General features: G+C 40.8%; 4 protein-coding genes across 4 annotated transcripts; 3 read left to right on the forward strand and 1 right to left on the reverse strand.

Moving 5' to 3' along the window:
• Window positions 1–1,734: 1,734 nt before the first annotated feature.
• On the reverse strand, window positions 1,735–3,526 carry LOC115749216 (transcription factor MYBS3). The gene is made up of 3 exons (XM_030685945.2): window positions 3,064–3,526; window positions 2,558–2,754; window positions 1,735–2,469 (listed from the first exon to the last, which is right to left on the reverse strand). Exons 1-3 carry the CDS (start codon window positions 3,389–3,391, stop codon window positions 2,083–2,085), a joined length of 912 nt encoding a protein of 303 aa, XP_030541805.2. The 5' UTR covers window positions 3,392–3,526; the 3' UTR covers window positions 1,735–2,082.
• Window positions 3,527–8,535: 5,009 nt separating this feature from the next.
• Window positions 8,536–10,661, forward strand: LOC115749150. The gene is made up of 3 exons (XM_048278044.1): window positions 8,536–8,593; window positions 9,352–9,737; window positions 9,795–10,661. Exons 1-3 carry the CDS (start codon window positions 8,536–8,538, stop codon window positions 10,659–10,661), a joined length of 1,311 nt encoding a protein of 436 aa, XP_048134001.1.
• Window positions 10,662–10,683: 22 nt separating this feature from the next.
• LOC125314714 lies at window positions 10,684–11,744 on the forward strand. The gene is made up of 3 exons (XM_048277635.1): window positions 10,684–11,413; window positions 11,549–11,576; window positions 11,668–11,744. Exons 1-3 carry the CDS (start codon window positions 10,797–10,799, stop codon window positions 11,683–11,685), a joined length of 663 nt encoding a protein of 220 aa, XP_048133592.1. The 5' UTR covers window positions 10,684–10,796; the 3' UTR covers window positions 11,686–11,744.
• A 3,683-nt stretch (window positions 11,745–15,427) lies between these two features.
• Window positions 15,428–17,671, forward strand: LOC115749103 (pentatricopeptide repeat-containing protein At2g15690, mitochondrial-like). Its single transcript, XM_048278296.1, has one exon. The coding sequence runs from the start codon at window positions 15,973–15,975 to the stop codon at window positions 17,449–17,451; it is 1,479 nt and encodes a 492-aa protein (XP_048134253.1). The 5' UTR covers window positions 15,428–15,972; the 3' UTR covers window positions 17,452–17,671.
• Window positions 17,672–17,931: the final 260 nt, after the last annotated feature.

Consider the following 17,931-nt stretch of genomic DNA (forward strand, 5'->3'; position numbering starts at 1 on the left):
TTTTAGCCCGATTTCGATTAGTGAAGTATAGTGGAGTGAATTTTGCTATACTTACGAATGTGCCTCTGTATGTTTAGCAGCTAGAGATCCAAATAGTTCCCATTGAAAGATACAGCATAGTTGGGGCTTGTTTTTCCAATGAAATGAGGGAACAGAAAATGCCTGGAGAGAGGAGATGATAAAGTTATTCCATTTGCAAGCTTTGTGGACAAGCTGCGTTTCTTCCTTATCTCCCTCAAAATCACTAGATGTCCAGAATTGTGTCAGCTTTGTAATCACACAATTTGTAATCTGTATTGTACTCAAATGCCGACAAGTGCTTTCTTTTTCTTTTCTTTTTTTCCCTTTCCTGATATGTTCATCCTTAATCTGTAGTAGGATAATCGATTTCAGGGTCGCTTTATTTAAGACAAATATCTCTCTTTCAAGGTATGATCTTATTTCTTTCACCTAGGAAACTACATTTGCTTCACAAATTTGGTGAAAAGGGAAACGAAAATATTCAGAAAGTCAAAAGGATTCTTTTTTAGGGGATTTTGAATCTTGTTTGGGGAAGAGATCAGTTATGTTATGACCAAAGAAGAAGCTCCAACAATGTAGAGAACTGCCTATGGAAATAACCATTAATGTGTGGTCCAATCTCCATGACACGACAAATATGATTGGCATCTTGTGTCACCATTGTATTTATGGCATGCATCAACTGTTACCTTCAACTTGATGCTTTTCATGGCAAAGTAAACAAGCATATTCCAATTGGCCCCCAACAAAAAAAAGATCCACAATATGAAAAACATGAACGAGCATGAACGCAACTTACTGTTACAACAGAACCAAGAAACTTCAGAAAGTCACTTGGTTCATTACTTTATTGAGTCATTTGTTAGTTTAATTCTTGCAGTGTGTTGGTTCATGCATAATCTTTTTCAGCAAAGCTAAATGGAAAGGCAAGTTCTAACTCATGGTTGGTTTGATGTCGGTTGCGCTTTCTTTTCTTTTGTCGAATCTTTTCCCTTTTTTTCTAAGCGTCCTTCATCTATACATAATTTGAAGAGGGAACTTCTGAAAACTGCCTGCTTTTCCTGCAATGCAAACGTGGCTCCTAAAAGAACAGTACCTTTTCCGATAGATTTTCTAATGCTTGGGTTAGAAGAATATTCCTCTAATTTTCACACATTGACTAGATACATATACCCTTCAATCTTAATCTTTAAGTTCATGCTCATATAAAGAGCAAGCAAATACTGTCCAGTTTACTCATGGAGGAGTTCTCGCTAATTTGGCCATATGAAACATGTTTTCATTGGTTATCTCTTCAATCCATAAGTTTATTCTCTCATGAACAAGAAGCTAGATATCAAGTCTAAGTTTGTTTCGTTTTCCCAATCTTTTCCACACTCAACACAGTACTAATGTTGTTGTTTCTTGTAACTCTACACAAACTTATCTCTGGAAATTTTTGTAGGAGGCAGTTTATTCCTTAGGTGTTTTCCAAAATTCTATTGCTTTTAAAGCATGTAAACAAGGTAAGGGACTACTAGATTCCAAAGAAGGAACTTCAAAGATTTGGATGAGCCCGGCCAGTGAACTCTCTGTGATAAAAAGATGCCATTCTTCTCTTTACCTAACTCTTTGGTGAATATCTTTGCTTTTCTATGTTCATATGTTGGTGTTTGTCAACTCTTCTTTCTCCAAATGAAGCAAACAGAAAGTTAAAAAGTCACCATATGGGAATAAGCTAGAATAATCATCTTTAATCAGTATCCCTCGTATGTGTACTAGCTTTAGCACACATTTGTCAGATGGAAAGAGGAGACAACAAAAGGCGACATTCTTCAAACACTAACTTAATCCTACTTATTATAAAGGTAATGTCATCATCGTGATCATTTGAACTACAACTGCAAATTTTCCTTTTGAAGGGGATTCACCAAAAAATTCTCTTCCAAACAGATGAATTGAAGCTAAAGCACTAGAAACTAGCATTAATGGTGATGTCCACTCCTCTTCTCGAGCCTCAGGGAATAAAAAGACAAAATGAAGGGTAGATTTTGTCTCTTTGCTAGTCTTAAAAACAGTTCGTCATGTAACAGCAAGACGTCCCACAAAGAGAGGAGCTGCAAGAGAAGGCTTGTTATGCTCCAAGGGCCTGGAAACAGCTAGTTTGAGCTCCAGATCAAGACCCAAATTCTGCGAAACGATGATCGATTTTGGAGCATCGGATGGTTTTTGTGAGGAGCTGATCAATCCGTAGCTTGACGAACCAGTCATCATCCTCACACTTTCTTGATAATTACGCTTGCCATCCTCTCTTGAGGAACCGAGTGCGGTAAAAAGCCGAGTGGTTCTGGCATCATGAACTTGCGAATGAGACATCATGAAGGTTCCCATTTTGCAATTAGGAACTGAGTCAGTCGGCCTGGCCATCAAACTGCCTAAACAATTACCTACCACGGTCTTGACATCAACCTATACAAAAGGAAATCATCAAACCGCGTCGAACTAATTGATGATAGCGAGACGATAGCAATAGTAAATGGAAGCAATGATTTTTTACCATATCGAAGAGGCTTGAGCGCCGCTTTTTCTTGTTGAAGCTCGCTTGCCGGAGGAAATATTTTTGAGCATGACTCGCAACCTGGGCCGGGGTTCTCGTAGTCACATATCTCCTGGAGATGCCTCTCCAATCACCCTTCCCAAGCTTCTCAAGCCCAACCAAGAATGTCCTGTGTTCCTCCTCTGTCCATGGAACTCCTACTCATTTCCACCCAAAAAAAAAGGATTCAGATGTCAAAAACTCTCAGTAACAAATGAAAATTCCCAAGAAAACAAAAAAATTGTGCATTTGACATAAGTGTCGGTACGAAGTAAGGTTGATGAAAATATCTGTGGAGAGAAAGAAGTAGGGCTAAAAAAAATTGGACAAATTAAAACAAGTAGAGCAATAGATCTAGTAGGAAAGTAATGCTTATCTTAATCAGAGAAGAAAAATCATGTAAACTTAAATGAGACAAACAAAACCTATACCCCAATTTCAGCTGATAAAATGATTGGAAAACTCACCTTTCTTCTTCTCTTCGGATCTACCCAGTAGGCCATCCGACAGATAGCCAAGGGACATTTTATCGGAGCTCTCGCCAATCGAGATTCGCGAGCAGGACAGGGAATACGATAAGGCCGGCGATGAAGTGAAGGGCAAGCAATCCATGCTGAAGCTTTTCTTGATGGCAAGAGCAGGAGAAGAAGAGGATGGGGAGATGTCAAGCTGGACACCAAAGAGCCTGAGCCCAACACTATCATAACCAGCAGCTACTGATGATGATGAGTAAGTGATTGTGCAGGTCCTAGAATTGTGTCCTATGTTGCCACAATGCGAACACTTCCTGCCCATTTTTCACAGACAAATTCACAGACCAGATTAGTCCCACAAACACCAACCTCAGAGAGAGAGAGAGAGAGAGAGAGAGAGAGAGGTTACTATATCTGTATGTCCGGTTGGAATATATGGTGGAAACTGGATGCACACAAAGGGAAGATGATTGGATGGACATAGTTTATTTGCTGAAATACTGTTCTTTTATCCCAACTTGAGTCATGAATCATGATGACCAAAAAGATAGATAAAATGAGTAGTTAACTTCCTCTCATGTCCTTCTGAGGAAAACTGTACTTTATCTTCTTTATTTTCCACCTAAGTTAGTTGAGCATACCAAGTAGTTGAGAATCTACAATAGGGTACACAGAAAGAAATATCTTATTATAGGTGGTCTCTCAACTTTTCTCCTATGTTCAATTTGATTTCTAAACATTTTTCTGTTTAACTTTGTCCCTAAATTTTGAAAAGTCCTCTCAATGTAATTTTTTTCCTAACATGGATTATTACGTCATCATTTTCTAGACCAAAATAATGACGTGGATTGTCACATTGATCTCCCAAGCAGGCAAATCTTTTTTTTTTTCTCTTTTTTTTGGGCCAAAATAATTTGAGAGGGATGTGATGGGCAAGTCACATGTAAACCACTTAGATCCCAACATGGCAAATATAACATCAAGTTAACAAAAAATATGGTTATGTCAACTAACAATGCTGGAAAATTTAATGGGGAATGCTACACCAATTGGACTTTTAAAAGTTCAAAAACCAGATTAAGCAAAAAAAATAAAACTTATCTAATCGACCCCATTTGATAAGAAAAAATATTTGGCATGTTAAAATTAGCAAATATAAGGCAACTTCGAATGGCATCTTCAACTATCGAGAGATAATGACGGGGTATCGGTTTACACTTAATATAATTTGAAGTCGTTACCATTTCAAGACGGTGATGGCTTGTCGTTTTAATCGGTCGTATCATATGTTACAAGATAAATTAAATTACACCACACCTCACTAATTAAATTCTTTATGAATCAATTCCATGTGACTAAAGCACTCAAATAGTAACGCCTACTCAAATTACTATTTTAGTAAGTTAATTAATTTTTGGGATAATTTCCAATAATGTAAAGCAAGACAGACATAAAGAAGGGAGGGGGGGGGACCAGAATATTCTCTTTGCTAAACAAGCAAGCAAGATAAAAATTAAATTGACTAAAACTGGAAAGGCACAGCCTAATTACATGATTAATACATATCTTCTCCTACAAGATTTGGTCTTGCCTTAATATTATTATCTTAAATAGAGACATGAACCAACTTGCAAGTAATTAAGGTTTGATTAAGTTTGTTAATCAATCAAACATTTGATCATGGAAGGCAAGTTGAGGATAATTTTAGTTATCCCATGTTTGAAGTAGGAATCAACTCTGTTCTCTTTGGATTTATCTATGTTGCAGGCTTCTTGATTATTTAAAAAGCCAGCTCTATCCTAATTTGATTAAGAATAAGATAAATCAAGGGGTAGTTTGGAATATGAATATAATAGTAGACAACAGAATTAGGCAATTCTTTAAATGGGGCATTTTTTTTTTTTTTTAGTATTAGTTTAGTGAAGGTAGCCGGCCAATGAAGGCTTCATGTAGATCAGTCATTTTGGATGAGGGATCTGCAATGGAATATCTCTCACATTCATCAGAATTGAGGATTGAAGGAAACAAGAATGAAGTGTCATTTAGATGCATTCAGGGTCATTCTTACGGGGCCGCCCCGATGACCTTTTGCAAGATCGATAGTTATTCCTAGAATGGAGATTCAACGATCATATGAGATTAGCCAAGTTATTTAAGAGATACGAATATGTTTAGCGTCACGAAAAAGATCGCTAGAAGTTACTTCGACATGGAAAAAAGTGTTATTTAAACGTGATTTTCTTTTCTTTATTTGGATTGACCGTGGGTCTTTGCCCCCAACCCGGGTTTGAGTTGGGATTCATTTAAAACATGTGTGTAAGGTCTGACACATTCTGCGTTACTTGGCACCATTAGAGCTGTAATCCCATGATTATGCATAACCCTAATCATGAGTCAAGACTTTTGGCTTCAACGGAAACAAGATTGGTGGGTTGTCAAAAGAGATATTTATTGGCAACAATGAGGGGTCAGAATATTCTCTCAAGATGCAATCCTGTCATGCTCGCAATTCCAAGGGATTCTTGCAGAATTAACGTGATGACTAAGTTGATTGCGACTTCAGCCATTGACAAAACAGTCATTGGTCAAGACTGAAACAAGAGCTGGCCCACTTGAGGATTGAACTGGAACCTTAAAGAACACTCAAGACTGCTTCAAAAGATTGCTGTTCAACAAGAACCTTTGATTGATCAAAAGCATGGAATGTGTACATGCACCCCCTTTGTTCTATGTGAGCAAGTGCAATTTCAATGGGAATCACCCCAAATATAATATGAACAAGAGGAAAAAAGAAAGATGAATGGGTGCAGCAGTTGCAATGTCTAACGGACATGCACTTTGTCACTTCCTAAAACAACAACAAATCAGGAAAGAGAGTGAGAAAAGCAGGGAACTGATCTCTTCCCAAGCTAACCACAAAGGTAGAAGTTTTTTTATGAGCTTTTCGCGCTCGTCTTGCGGAGCAATTACGTCGCAACTTTCCAAAGATTTGACTTTAGTATTCTGCAGAAGAGAAGCACTGCACACTTTCAAATTTCACAAGGTCAGAACTTACTTTCTGCAGAAAGAATTAGATTGTCCGCTTTGACAGTTCAAACATTACCTACTCCAGGAAACACCAACCAATGACCACTTCAACTTCAACTTATGTCCTGTTTCTTCTTCTCCGTAAGATGAATCAGCCGGATCTAACGACTCGATAAAATGATTATGAGTTAGTATTGTATGCTTAGTTTATGGGAGAGTTACTTGGTGCAATGTCATGTATATACCAGACGCAGCATCATCCTCTTGAAGATCAATTCAAGGAAAACTGCATAGATAGTCTAAGATCTCTCAACTTCATACAGTCCCTCCATCTGAGGCCCACACACTCCTATATAAGTTCATTCGATGTATATACCAGAGTTCTTATTTAGCATCATCCTCATGAAGACCAATTCAAGGAAAGCTACAATGATAAACAGATGTCCGTCAACTTTATACTGTCCGTCCATATGAGTACATATACATATTATGCGCAGACACGCCTGTACAGGTTTATTTGATAGTCCAAAGTCTAATGCCGGCTGCCTCAGGTTATTGATTCGATTATCACGTATTATTTTCTGGTCAACTGTATTTAAGGATTGGGTGATTATATCAAGTCAACAAACACAGGCATTATAAAGTGAAATGTCCTTTTCTACTAAAAGGAAAAGCCAATTACTACTTCAAGAAAAGCCGAACGATGCCCAGAAATCTTGGTTAACTCTAGTGCTGATGTAGACCGCATCGGTTATAATACAAAGTCAGAGCAAGATGTGGATATTTATAAATTAACCACTGGAGAAAAGAAGCAAAAACAAAGAGCCAATTAGATTTTGTGGACAAGTCCATGTAGCTCTCCTTGATTTGTAAATGCCACACTTCAGAGCACATATGTGCCAATTTCAAGTCAATTCATGACATGGACGGACATCCAGAATTGAACTTGACTACGTCGAAAGGAAATCGTGTCAAGTCGCTAATAGTCTTATGCTATTATAGGAGAATCCGAGAAAATCTACCAGGATCAGTCAGTTGTCAAGTTCCTAGAGATTTTACCTGCAACACTTGTGAAAAAAATGGAAAAAATCGTGGCTCTATCGGACTCGAAAAAGTGGAAATCGGTGGACTGGTTCGACATGAACCACTTCACCGGTGTTGCTGGAGGAAGGGTTTGTCAACAGATTATCCAGATACCAAAGGCTAAACAAGATGCTCGGAACCTTTTGAACTCCAAGGGTCTCCAGGATGTACACAGACCTCTTTGTCAGTTCCAGATAACATCTGTTTCAGCACAGCAATCACAAAGGAAGATGAACATACAAATAAGACAGACAGAGAAAAGGACCTCCAATGAGTAAACTTGCATATTTTCACAGCAAATTTTCTGCAGAGGACCTGCAAGTTGCTCGCATAATAAGGGGCTCAGTCGAAGAGGAGCTATTCTCCAGTTCTTCAGCTAAAGCACAAACCATATTAATCGCAATGAGAGGGTCTTCAACTGAGAGGCAGCAAATCTGCAAGACGAGGCCTCTAACGCAATCCATCATTACCAAGCCTTTGTATTACAGAGGTTCATCTACGCGTTTGGAATGGCGGAAATAAACCATTTGATATCTTTGGATTTAATCCAGCTTAGTTTGAGGAGAATGTCTCGTCACCGAGAAGCGTGGCGCTTTCAGATTTATTATTTTAAATGAGCTCTTGTAACGATTCCGGACATGGAGTAAATAAATGGCAAAAAGATGAACGGGACGATAAAGCAAATGCTTCATGAGATAAATTGCAAAGCAAGTTGATAAGTATTTGTTTGTTGATTGACCGATTGGTCCCAAATAAGGAGTTGTCTCCGACTATTTATAGACTAGTACAAAGTAAAATCATCTCTTGCGATTTCTTCACGTGCACCTCATCTTGAAATTTTCGGATTTTCCTCGGTAACTACTCTCTTTATCTTTTAAAGGGAAAATTCCAATTAAGGGCCTCAACTGCTCATATTTTCTCAAAAAAGGGCCCATAATGAAGCTTGTTCCAAAGAAGGGCCCGAAGTGCCCAAACTTATTTCAAAGAAGGGTCTTAGCTCACCTGCCGGCAAACATATACTATTTCCGGCGATTCAACAAGGGCATTTTTGTCAAAATAAATTTGATTTAAAAACAACCACAAAACTCTAAAATTAAAAGACAAAACCCTCTTTCTCACTTTTCTTTTTCTTCTCTATCCCACCTGCGTTCGTCAAGGAAAAGTGCTCGTTGTGTGCGATTCGGTGATGAGGTGCGATTTAGTGATGCGAAGGGGGGCTTTGTGACCAAGCGACAGTGATCGGAGCGGTGACGGCGACCTTCAAAGGTGAGGGCTTTTGGAAGAAGTTAAAAGACCCCTCTTGATCACGCAAACCCTAGTTCGTAAAGGAGAAAGCTGGTTTTGCGCAAACGCGCGATGGCGTGCGATTTGACGACGGCGATAGTGACCGGGGTAGCGACGGAAACCTTCAAAGGTGAGGGATTTTTAATGAAATTGGAAGATCCCTCTGTTTACACAAAGCCTTTGCCCCCAATTAAAGACTATTTTTGATTGTGTCTTCCGTGATAGCTCGTGATTCTCGGTGAGGTTCGGTGGCACTGGCGACATGCAACTTAACGTCTGCTTTGCAATCAAGAAGAACGTTTTGACCACTAAACCAACCATGGTTGATTCGAAGGTGAAGACGCAATGCGAATTGCAAAGCATAGAGGGCGGCGTGCTCTGACCCCACCTGGTTGGTTCATTGTTTAATTTTTCTCATATTCATTCAACAAAATTATGGTAAATCCTCTAATCTCTAATTTCTTTCATTTCCATGGAGGCTAGTTTCCTGAGTTGGTTTAATGGGTACTTCTTTCGTATAAGACAAGGCAAGAATACGACATGGATGGCAACAACAATGGCAGTGAGTTTCAATTTCTAATACAAGTTACATTTTTATGCATTTTTTTTATTTTATTTGCTACGGTTGTTGTCCCTAGTGATTTGTGGTCCATGTTTCCTAATTATTTATTGTTTTCATTTTGTTGTTTACTATGTTTATCATAAACTGACAGAAAAACTTATTCCTGGTCTATGATTCTCAAATTTCTGTTCATGGTCCCAATATTTTACTATGTTACCATTACTTGCATTTATCACTTTACGGTTTCGAGCAGTTGTGGTTATGTTGGACTTATATAGGCTCCAACAACATATTGATGTACCTTTTTTTCCTTCCATTTGCACCAGGTGAGGGATGTGAAGAAGTCAACTATGCCACGTGTGATAGTAGGAGTGCTAAAGGTATTGAAGAAGATGGGTTTACCATAATTGATCTTGATGAGTTATATGGAAGAAATGCACGATGTGTAGAAGGTAGCTCAATACGGAGCGTTATAGAGGTTGGAGACATTAGCTTGAACGCAAATACATCATCCGATAATGCAGATTTCTTGAATATGGATAGTCAATTTGAGTATACTCATCCCGAGTTCAATGCCGATGTGGATATGGAGAATCCTACCTTCAAATTAGGAATGTGCTTTAGCAATGCTAAGGAGTTTAGAGAAGCAATTAAGAATTATGCCATAAAAAATGGGAGACGGGTGAGGTTTGCTAAGAATGCACCAAATAAGGTGAGGGCAATGTGTTCGTAAGGTTGTGGTTGGCTCATATATGCTTCCAAAATGCAGGGGGAGCACACTTTACAAGTTAAAACCTTCAATCCCGTACATAAATGTAATAGAGCTCTACATGTTCCTCAAGTAAGCTCTAAATGGTTAGCAAACAAATATTGTGATCGGTTGAGGAACAATCCAACATGGCCAGGTGCTTCAATGAAGAAAACAATGGAGTCTGAGAATGTTTTGAAGCTATCCAGGACAATGGTATATAGAGCTAGGGCTACAGCAATGAGTATGGTCATAGGGAATGAGCAAGAGCAATTTCATATGCTTAGAAGTTATTGCCAAGCACTTCTTGATTCCAATCCAGGATCCGCTTGTGTAATCAAGAGTGAGCAATGCCAGGACCAATCCAAGTTTAGAGGAGTCTACATATGTCTAGATGCATTGAGGAGGGGTTTTCTAGAAGGATGTAGGCGCTTTGTAGGGTTTGATGGTTGTCATTTGTCATCGGGCTACAAGGGTATACTTCTAGCAGTTGTAGGCCTAGATGGAAACAATCAAATGTATCCATTTGCATGGGCGGTTGTGGGACAAGAAACATACGAAACATGGCACTGGTTTATTAGTATGATGGCAGAAGATCCGGGGATCACGGACCCTACAAATTCCAAGTATTGGACTTTCTTGTGTGATAAGCAGAAGGGATTAGTGCAAGCACTAGCAAATTTGATGCTTGAAGCAGAACACAGATTTTGCTTGAGGCATCTTTATGAGAATTTCAGGCTGCGTCACAAAGGAATGGAACTTAAACGTTTGGTTTGGAAGGCTGCCATGGCAACTAGGGTGTGTGATTTCAACTTGGCAATGGAAGAGCTTAAGGCGGTCGATGAAAAAGCTCATGATTGGTTATCCCAAAGGCCTCCAGTGCAATGAAGCAAGTCCCACTTGGGAACAAGCTCAAAATGCGACACTTCCTTGAATAACCGGTGCGAAAGCTTCAACAAGAGCATTATTGACGCCGGAGACAAGCCTATCATCACATTGCTTGAAGCTATAAGAGTGCAACTCATGGAAAGGATTCATAAGCAAAGAGATGGGTTGGCTAACTACAATGGTGTGATTTGTCCTAAGATTCGGGAGATACTAGAACTTCAAAAAAAAAATTCAGCATCATGGATTCCTTCATGGAACGGGGAGGATGAATTTGAATTGAGTGGGCCATATGGAGACAAAAGGGTGGTTAATATAAGACAGAGAACTTGTAGCTGTAGAAAATGGGACATTAGTGGAATACCTTGTTGTCATGTTGTGGCGGCTCTTGTATATCTGAAGGAACCACCTGAAAAATGGGTTCACACATGTTTCAAGATGGAAACATTCTTGAAAACTTATAGCCATGTTGTACCTGCTATAGATTCCAAAGATACCCGGCTCGCTAGAGATCATTTACTCCCACCCGATGTGCCTAAGCAAGTCGGTAGAAAGAAAAAACAAAGAACAAAGTCATTGAACGAAATGGTCGACAACAATTTAAAGACAAAGAAGAAAAAAATTGTGCAAGAGCCTGTGGGAACCAAGTTGAAAAGACAAAATACCACAATCACTTGTGGAAAATGTGGTGGGTCGGGCCATAATAGGAATAATTGCAAGAATTCATTGATAGCATCAACAGCAGCAGCAATAACATCATCAACCGCAGTAAGTTTTACATCAACCTCATGTTCACAAAATGTGGTAGAAAGCATTCCCTCAAGTCTAGCATCACAACCTGATCCGGTCGAACTACTTGCGTCAATTTTTGGTAACAATTCAAGTTCAACATCATCTATGGGAAGAGAGAAGATGCAGGTATTCATTTGTGCTTCACTTTACCATAAAAATTTCTTATTTGTACTTAAATTTGTTCTTACTAATGATTTATTTTGCAATTCAACCGTAGGTAAAGAGGAGGGTGTAATGACCTCAACATGAAAGTAATTGAAGACAAGCAACTTTTTGAGATATGCAAAAGTAAAAGCAACTTTTTGAAGACAAGTAATTGAAGACAAGCAACTTTTTGTATTAGCCCACGGTGTTGAGCCCGACTTGATCTTCTAATCATGCTGCTTTTGTCTATTTATATACAAAGGACATCTCCACAAGAAACTTCTGTTTGCCCTTTTTCGGAAACTAGGCTTTATGGGCGATAGAAAAAGCTTCACTAAATGAAGTCGCAGAATTTTGATGAGTGAGGTAAAATATACTGGTATTGGCTGTTTCAAATGTCCTACTTTGGCTTTGCATTATGCAGCTACTAGTTAATTTACTCGATCGAAAAAGTTTTGCGGGGATATCATGCATCTACTCGTTTTAACAATAAGGTGATAGATGTACTTGCAATGTGCAGCAAAAAATCTGGAAAGGTAACTCGACTTTATAATTTTTCAACAAATACTAGATTTAAACAGTTTTTGAAGACAAGCAATTGAAAACAAGCAACTTTTTGTATTAGCCCACAGTGTTGAGCCCGACTTGATCTTCTAATCATGTTGCTTTTGTCTATTTATATACAAAGGACATCTCCACAAGAAACTTCTATTTGCCCTTTTTTGGAAACTAGGCTTTATGGATGATAGAAAAAGCTTCACTAAATGAAGTCGCAGAATTTTGATGAGTGAGGTAAAATATACTGGTATTGGCTATTTCAAATGTCCCGCTTTGGCTTTGCATTATGCAGCTGCTAGTTAATTTACCGATCAGAAGAAGTTTTGTAGGGATATCATGCATCCACTCGTTTTAACAATAAGGTGATAGATGTACTTGCGATGTGCTGCAAAAAATCTGGAAAGGATGGAGATCAAGTGCATTTCAGCACTATAATGGGCTTCTGCACAGTTGGTTGCAAACTTCAATATAGTTAGATTCTTTAATATTCACTATTAAACACCTTTAAAGTGACTAGATGACTTTATGTTGCAGAATTTCCAGCATCTGCCCTAGCTCGCTCAACATATCAGTTGATGTTTTGCTACCGAATGCAAGGATGGAGATCAAGTGCATTTCAGCACTTTAATGGGCTTTTGCACGGTTGGTTGCAAACTTCTTGAATGAATCCCGTTTATGAGATTTAAGGGAAGTGTAACTGAATGATTTTTTTTGTAATTGTAGCAACAATCTATATCAATGATGCGCACTCTGTGTTTTTAATCGCCTTGAGCAAGTATTATACGATGTGCGGATCTACTTTTTTGCGTTGGGGGAAAATGTCGCGGGAAAATGATACTTGAGTCATTGCTTGAACAACACATTGACAGGTAATTGAAGCCTGAGGGGATCAAAGAGCTTGAGCAGAGATTGAGGAATAATAAAGTTCCGATCCTTCTTGTGAAAAGCTGAAACTCTTGTATCTTGGAAGTTACAGAAGTCTACGTGAGATTGAAGGGCTTGAAGAGACTGAATCATTGGAGTTGCTGAACATTTCTTGGTGCAAAGAAATTGAAAAACTACCAAGCCTTTCAAAGCTGCAGAGGTCACGAAATGGATAAATTTGCTTTTGTGAGAATGATGTAGATTCAAGAAATTCATGCATACAATTAATAAAGTGAATTTATAAATCTAAAAAGATAAAAACACTTTTCGAAATTATTCATCTCAAATTTTTAATTCATTTTTTTGTGTGTTTATTTTTACTTTTTTTTTTGTCCACCGATCGTCCGGCCTTGGTGACGATCAGCAACTTGCCATAAGAGGTCAAGCCTTACTAGAAATGGGGCTAAGGGGAATTACCGAACAATGGCACCGAGGAAAACATGATGATAGTGGAAAGAAATCACAATTGAACACTTTGAAAAACATTATGGGTGAATCATGAAATTCATTCTTTTCTACTTGGTACAAGTCAATCTCAATGACATTTCAAGATCATTTTAGATGTTGCTTTGCTTTTGTCATGATGACGGAACATATAAAAGATCCGTAAGGCAAGTCCAAAAGGAGCTCCCTCCAACAAAAGCATTACATGTTTCATCCGCAATTGGTAACCAGTATTCCTCAAAATTGACTTGCTATTGCGACGCTTTAAGGGAGCAACTACCAATAAATTCAACAAACTTTATAGAAAATCCAATTCCTTCATCCATTTGCTTGAATTTTGTGGAATGAACTGCAGCAGATGTACGGGGTTAACTAACAAGACCTGCACATATACTCTTGCTTTACATACCCGGTGATACAACTCTTAGGCTCGCCTTAACTATCTTGGAGTTACACAGGAAAAATTAAGCTAAACGAGTACAACCAAAATCCAATCCATGCAGTACAAGCCACTCTCGGATGTTCATTTTGAAAGGCTTGAATTCTTTGTAAGAAGAGATCATCCTCCAATGAGCAAGTCGCACATCGGCTCTACCTTCGAATTGGTCATGGTTGCGTTGGTGGCTAGAGTTTTCTTCCCGATTGCGGTGTTACCGCCCGGTCGCACATTGCCGGTGCTACCGGACCTCGGAAGAGAATCACAAAGGTAACACGGAAGACCTAATCTAAACCATTCTTGAATTGGGGGAAGGCTTATTGTGAATATGAGGGATCTTTTAATTTCTTTCAAAATCCCTCACCTTCGAATGTCGCAACCGCTGCCCTCGTCGCCATCACCATCCCCGCAGTAGACTTGAAAGGTCCCGTCGCCATTGTTGCCATAGTCTGTCGCCACCGCCACTCGATTGCACGTCTTTGCTCGGTCGCACACAACTAGATCCTTCTCCTTTATGAGCTAGGGTTTGTGTGAACAGGAGGGATCTAATTTCTTCCGAAATTCCTCACCTTTAAAGGTCGCCGTCGCCGCCCCGGTCGCCATCGCCGCCATCGCCTAGTCGCAAGCCCCATCATTGTTGCCAATTCGCACGTCATCGCTCAATTGCGTACAACCAGCTCCTTCTCCTTTACGAACGAGGGTCCGAGTGAACGGGAGGGGTCTTTTAATTTCTTCCAAAAGCCCTCACCTTTGAAGGTTGCCGTCACCGCTCCGGTCGCCGTCGCTTGGTCGCAAAAGCCCCCCATCTCATCGCCGGATCGCACCTCGTCGCTCAATCACACACAGAGAGCTCTTTTCCTTGACGAACGCGGGTGGGATGGAAAAGAAAAAGAAAAGTGAGAAAGAGGGTTTTATCTTTTAATTTTAGAGTTTTGACGTTGTTTTTAATTCAAATTTATTTTGGCAAAAATGCCCCTATTGAATCGCCGGAAATAGTACATGTTTGCTGGCCGGCGAGCCGAGACCTTTTTTTGAAACAAGTTTGGGCACTTCAGGCCCTTCTTAGGAACAAGCTTCACTATGGGCCCTTTTTTGAGAAAATATGAGCAGTTGAGGCCCTTAATCGGAATTTTCCCTCTTTTAAATGGTTTAAAACATGTTCTCAACTGCTCCGCATAACCGTCGGCATGACGTACCGACAAAATGGTGTCGCCGACATTTTTCTCCAACCGAGCACTATTCTGCCCGATGTTCCTTTATGGCCGAGGGTTGGTTTACCATTTTTGGCTACCAACATGTGTGATTTGGTTGGGCCTTGTGAACTCCGCGGGCTTTGCAACCAATTAAGGCTCAAACCGATTTTCAGTATCAAACAGTTGCTACTGGACTTGTATTGATTAGTTTCTTACCTTTCGAAAATTTTATCAATCACACCTTGTCTTTTCGTAGGATTGTTTTAATTGATGGCATGGATTGATATGTTGGTCACGCGAACCGGGCTAATCGAGGGGCACACAACCTATGGAACCAGTCGTGGAGGCCGCTCTCGCACCTCCAATCTCCCATCTCTAAGAATCACAGTATCGTCGACGTACGCCTGGCGGCAAAGATCAGCAGAAGGGTCCTGTCCAATCCGCCCGACGAGGGTGGTCATAGGAGAAAGTGCAGTGATCGGTGACGACACGTCTGGTCTCGCACCACCCGGTCCTCCGGCGAGACAAGGAAAGCCGGCGGTGACAGGCACCCGATGTAGAATTACTTATACAGAGGAATAGGACTTCAAAAAAGTTTCTGATCCATCATAAGATTGAGTTGAGCTTTGGATCTTCGTATAGATCCGACGATGATAGGATTAAACAGCTCAATAGGTCGCATGCCATCGTGCGCCATGAAACGATATATTAGGAGCGATACCAAGTCAAGAGTCTTTCGACCGCGGGACAAAACGACAAATATCTGAGAGTCCCTACCCCGCGATAAAGCTCCCGCCTTGCGTTTCTTCATCGAAGCACAGCAATGGCCTCACTCTACACTTCCACTTCCAGGATCTCTCCGGACTTCGGACACCCACAAACACCAAAACCCATCAACCTCCGTCCCAGGACGTTGCCTCTCTGGCCGCTGAAGAATCCCAAGCTAAAGCCTCTCTGCACGTACGCCGTCCCGAACGCCGGCGACCCCAGGGTCTACCGCCGCCGCCGCGGCGGAGAGAGCGCGAGCCCTCGCTCCACCACCAAGTACAGGACAGAAAATCCACCTCGCCAACAGGGCCGCGAAACTCCTTCGAAGGATGCTCGTGATTTGACGGAGAGTCGGGGAGGTGGCGAGTCGGGGGAACAGAATTTGGGGTCGGTACGAGGGGGTTTGGAGGAAGCTGATCTGATGAGTTTGTTGCAAGAGGGTAAGGTGGAAGAAGCTGTTGGGTGTGTGGAACAGGGGGGTTGTGCGGACTATGCTGTTTTTGGCGCGTTATTGGAATTGTGCGAGAATTCGAAGGCTCTCGATCTAGGCAAGAGAGTTCATGATTTGTTGAGGCGGTCTCGCTTTTGGGGCGATGTGAATTTGAGTGAGAAAGTGGTGAGGATGTACGTGAAATGTGGTAGCATGAGAGATGCGCGCCGGGTGTTCGACAGAATGCGTGAAAAGGATATGAGTTTGTGGCACTTGATGATCAATGGCTATGCTGCGAGCAGCCAAGGAAATGATGGGTTGCTATTGTTCGAGCAAATGAGGAAGGCGGGGCTACTTCCCAATGGCAAGACATTCACGGCTGTTTTGGCGGCTTGTGCAAGAGCAGGAGCGGTAAAACAAGGGCTCATGCACTTTGATTCGATGAGGAACGAGTTCGGTATTGCTCCAAGCATCGAGCATTATTTAGGGGTGATTGGTGTGTATGGAAGTTTGGGTCATTTGTGCGAAGCGTGGGATTTTGTTGAGAAAATCCCAATCGAACCCACTTTGGAGATTTGGGAGGCACTGAGGAATTATGCTCGGATTCATGGGGATCTTGAGCTTGAGGACCGAGCGGAGGAGTTGTTGGTTGCTCTTGATCCTTCCCAGGCAATTGCCAATAAACTCCCATTACCTCCGAGAAGGAAGGATTCTGCAGTCAATATGATTGAGGAGAAGAATAAGCTGAGCAAGTATCGATGCATCGAACCGTACAAGGAAGAGGTGAATTCGAGAGGCTTGAATGGGCAGATGAGGGAAGCCGGGTACGTACCTGACACGAGATATGTCCTCCACGACATTGACGAGGAGGCGAAAGAGCAGGCCTTGCAATATCACAGCGAGCGCTTGGCGATCGCCTATGGTTTGATCAGCACGCCACCAAGAACGACACTGAGGATCATGAAGAATCTCCGAATTTGTGGGGACTGTCACAACGCAATTAAAATCATGTCTAAGATCGTCGGGAGGGAGTTGATTGTGAGGGATAACAAGCGATTCCATCATTTCAGGGATGGCCAGTGCTCCTGTGGAGATTTTTGGTGAAGTTGGCTTTTCCCCTGGTGATGGGAACTTCTGTTTATTCCAAGTTCTACCACGTAAAAAGGGCCCTCTATGGTCCTTTCTCGTAGAGGATGAAGTGATTGTCTAGACATGGGAGTTTGTTATTGTACTAGATGCTCAAAAGTCATGGACCTAGATTGATGACATTAGCACTTTCATTATGGGTGAGTTCCTGGAAGGCAGCATGAACGTTTTTCGCTTTGTCTTCCCTTTTTCATCTGTACAGTTTCACCTCCTCCATGAGTTTGGGGACTATGACATTACCCAAAATCAATATGTCGGAGTTCAGACGTGAATGATGCTGTTGCCGTTTTCCAAAGCAAGTAGGTGCCAAACTGCTTTTCAATTATTCAAAAACAAACCAGCAATAGATTGCTTCTTTTGAGAAGGCTGCAAAAGGAAATCTTTGCTTAGTCTTCTTGTCACAGTTCACCTAAGTCAGCCAAGCACTATAATGTCTAG

The sequence above is a fragment of the Rhodamnia argentea genome, chromosome 4 (assembly GCF_020921035.1).
Source record: "Rhodamnia argentea isolate NSW1041297 chromosome 4, ASM2092103v1, whole genome shotgun sequence".
NCBI lineage: Eukaryota > Viridiplantae > Streptophyta > Magnoliopsida > Myrtales > Myrtaceae > Rhodamnia > Rhodamnia argentea.

Excerpts from the sequence above, each read along its gene's own strand:
- LOC115749216 (XM_030685945.2), bottom strand. The coding sequence starts at position 3,391 with ATGGGCAGGAAGTGTTCGCATTGTGGCAACATAGGACACAATTCTAGG. Across the intron at positions 2,755-3,063 it reads ATCCGAAGAGAAGAAGAAAG|GAGTTCCATGGACAGAGGAG; the intron begins GTGAGTTTTCCA and ends GGAAATGAGTAG. Across the intron at positions 2,470-2,557 it reads GCTCAAGCCTCTTCGATATG|GTTGATGTCAAGACCGTGGT; the intron begins GTAAAAAATCAT and ends CCTTTTGTATAG.
- LOC115749150 (XM_048278044.1), top strand. The coding sequence starts at position 8,536 with ATGGCGTGCGATTTGACGACGGCGATAGTGACCGGGGTAGCGACGGAA. Across the intron at positions 8,594-9,351 it reads AGCGACGGAAACCTTCAAAG|GTGAGGGATGTGAAGAAGTC; the intron begins GTGAGGGATTTT and ends CATTTGCACCAG. Across the intron at positions 9,738-9,794 it reads CTAAGAATGCACCAAATAAG|GGGGAGCACACTTTACAAGT; the intron begins GTGAGGGCAATG and ends TCCAAAATGCAG.
- LOC125314714 (XM_048277635.1), top strand. The coding sequence starts at position 10,797 with ATGGAAAGGATTCATAAGCAAAGAGATGGGTTGGCTAACTACAATGGT. Across the intron at positions 11,414-11,548 it reads TCAACAGCAGCAGCAATAAC|ATCATCTATGGGAAGAGAGA; the intron begins ATCATCAACCGC and ends TTCAAGTTCAAC.
- LOC115749103 (XM_048278296.1), top strand. The coding sequence starts at position 15,973 with ATGGCCTCACTCTACACTTCCACTTCCAGGATCTCTCCGGACTTCGGA.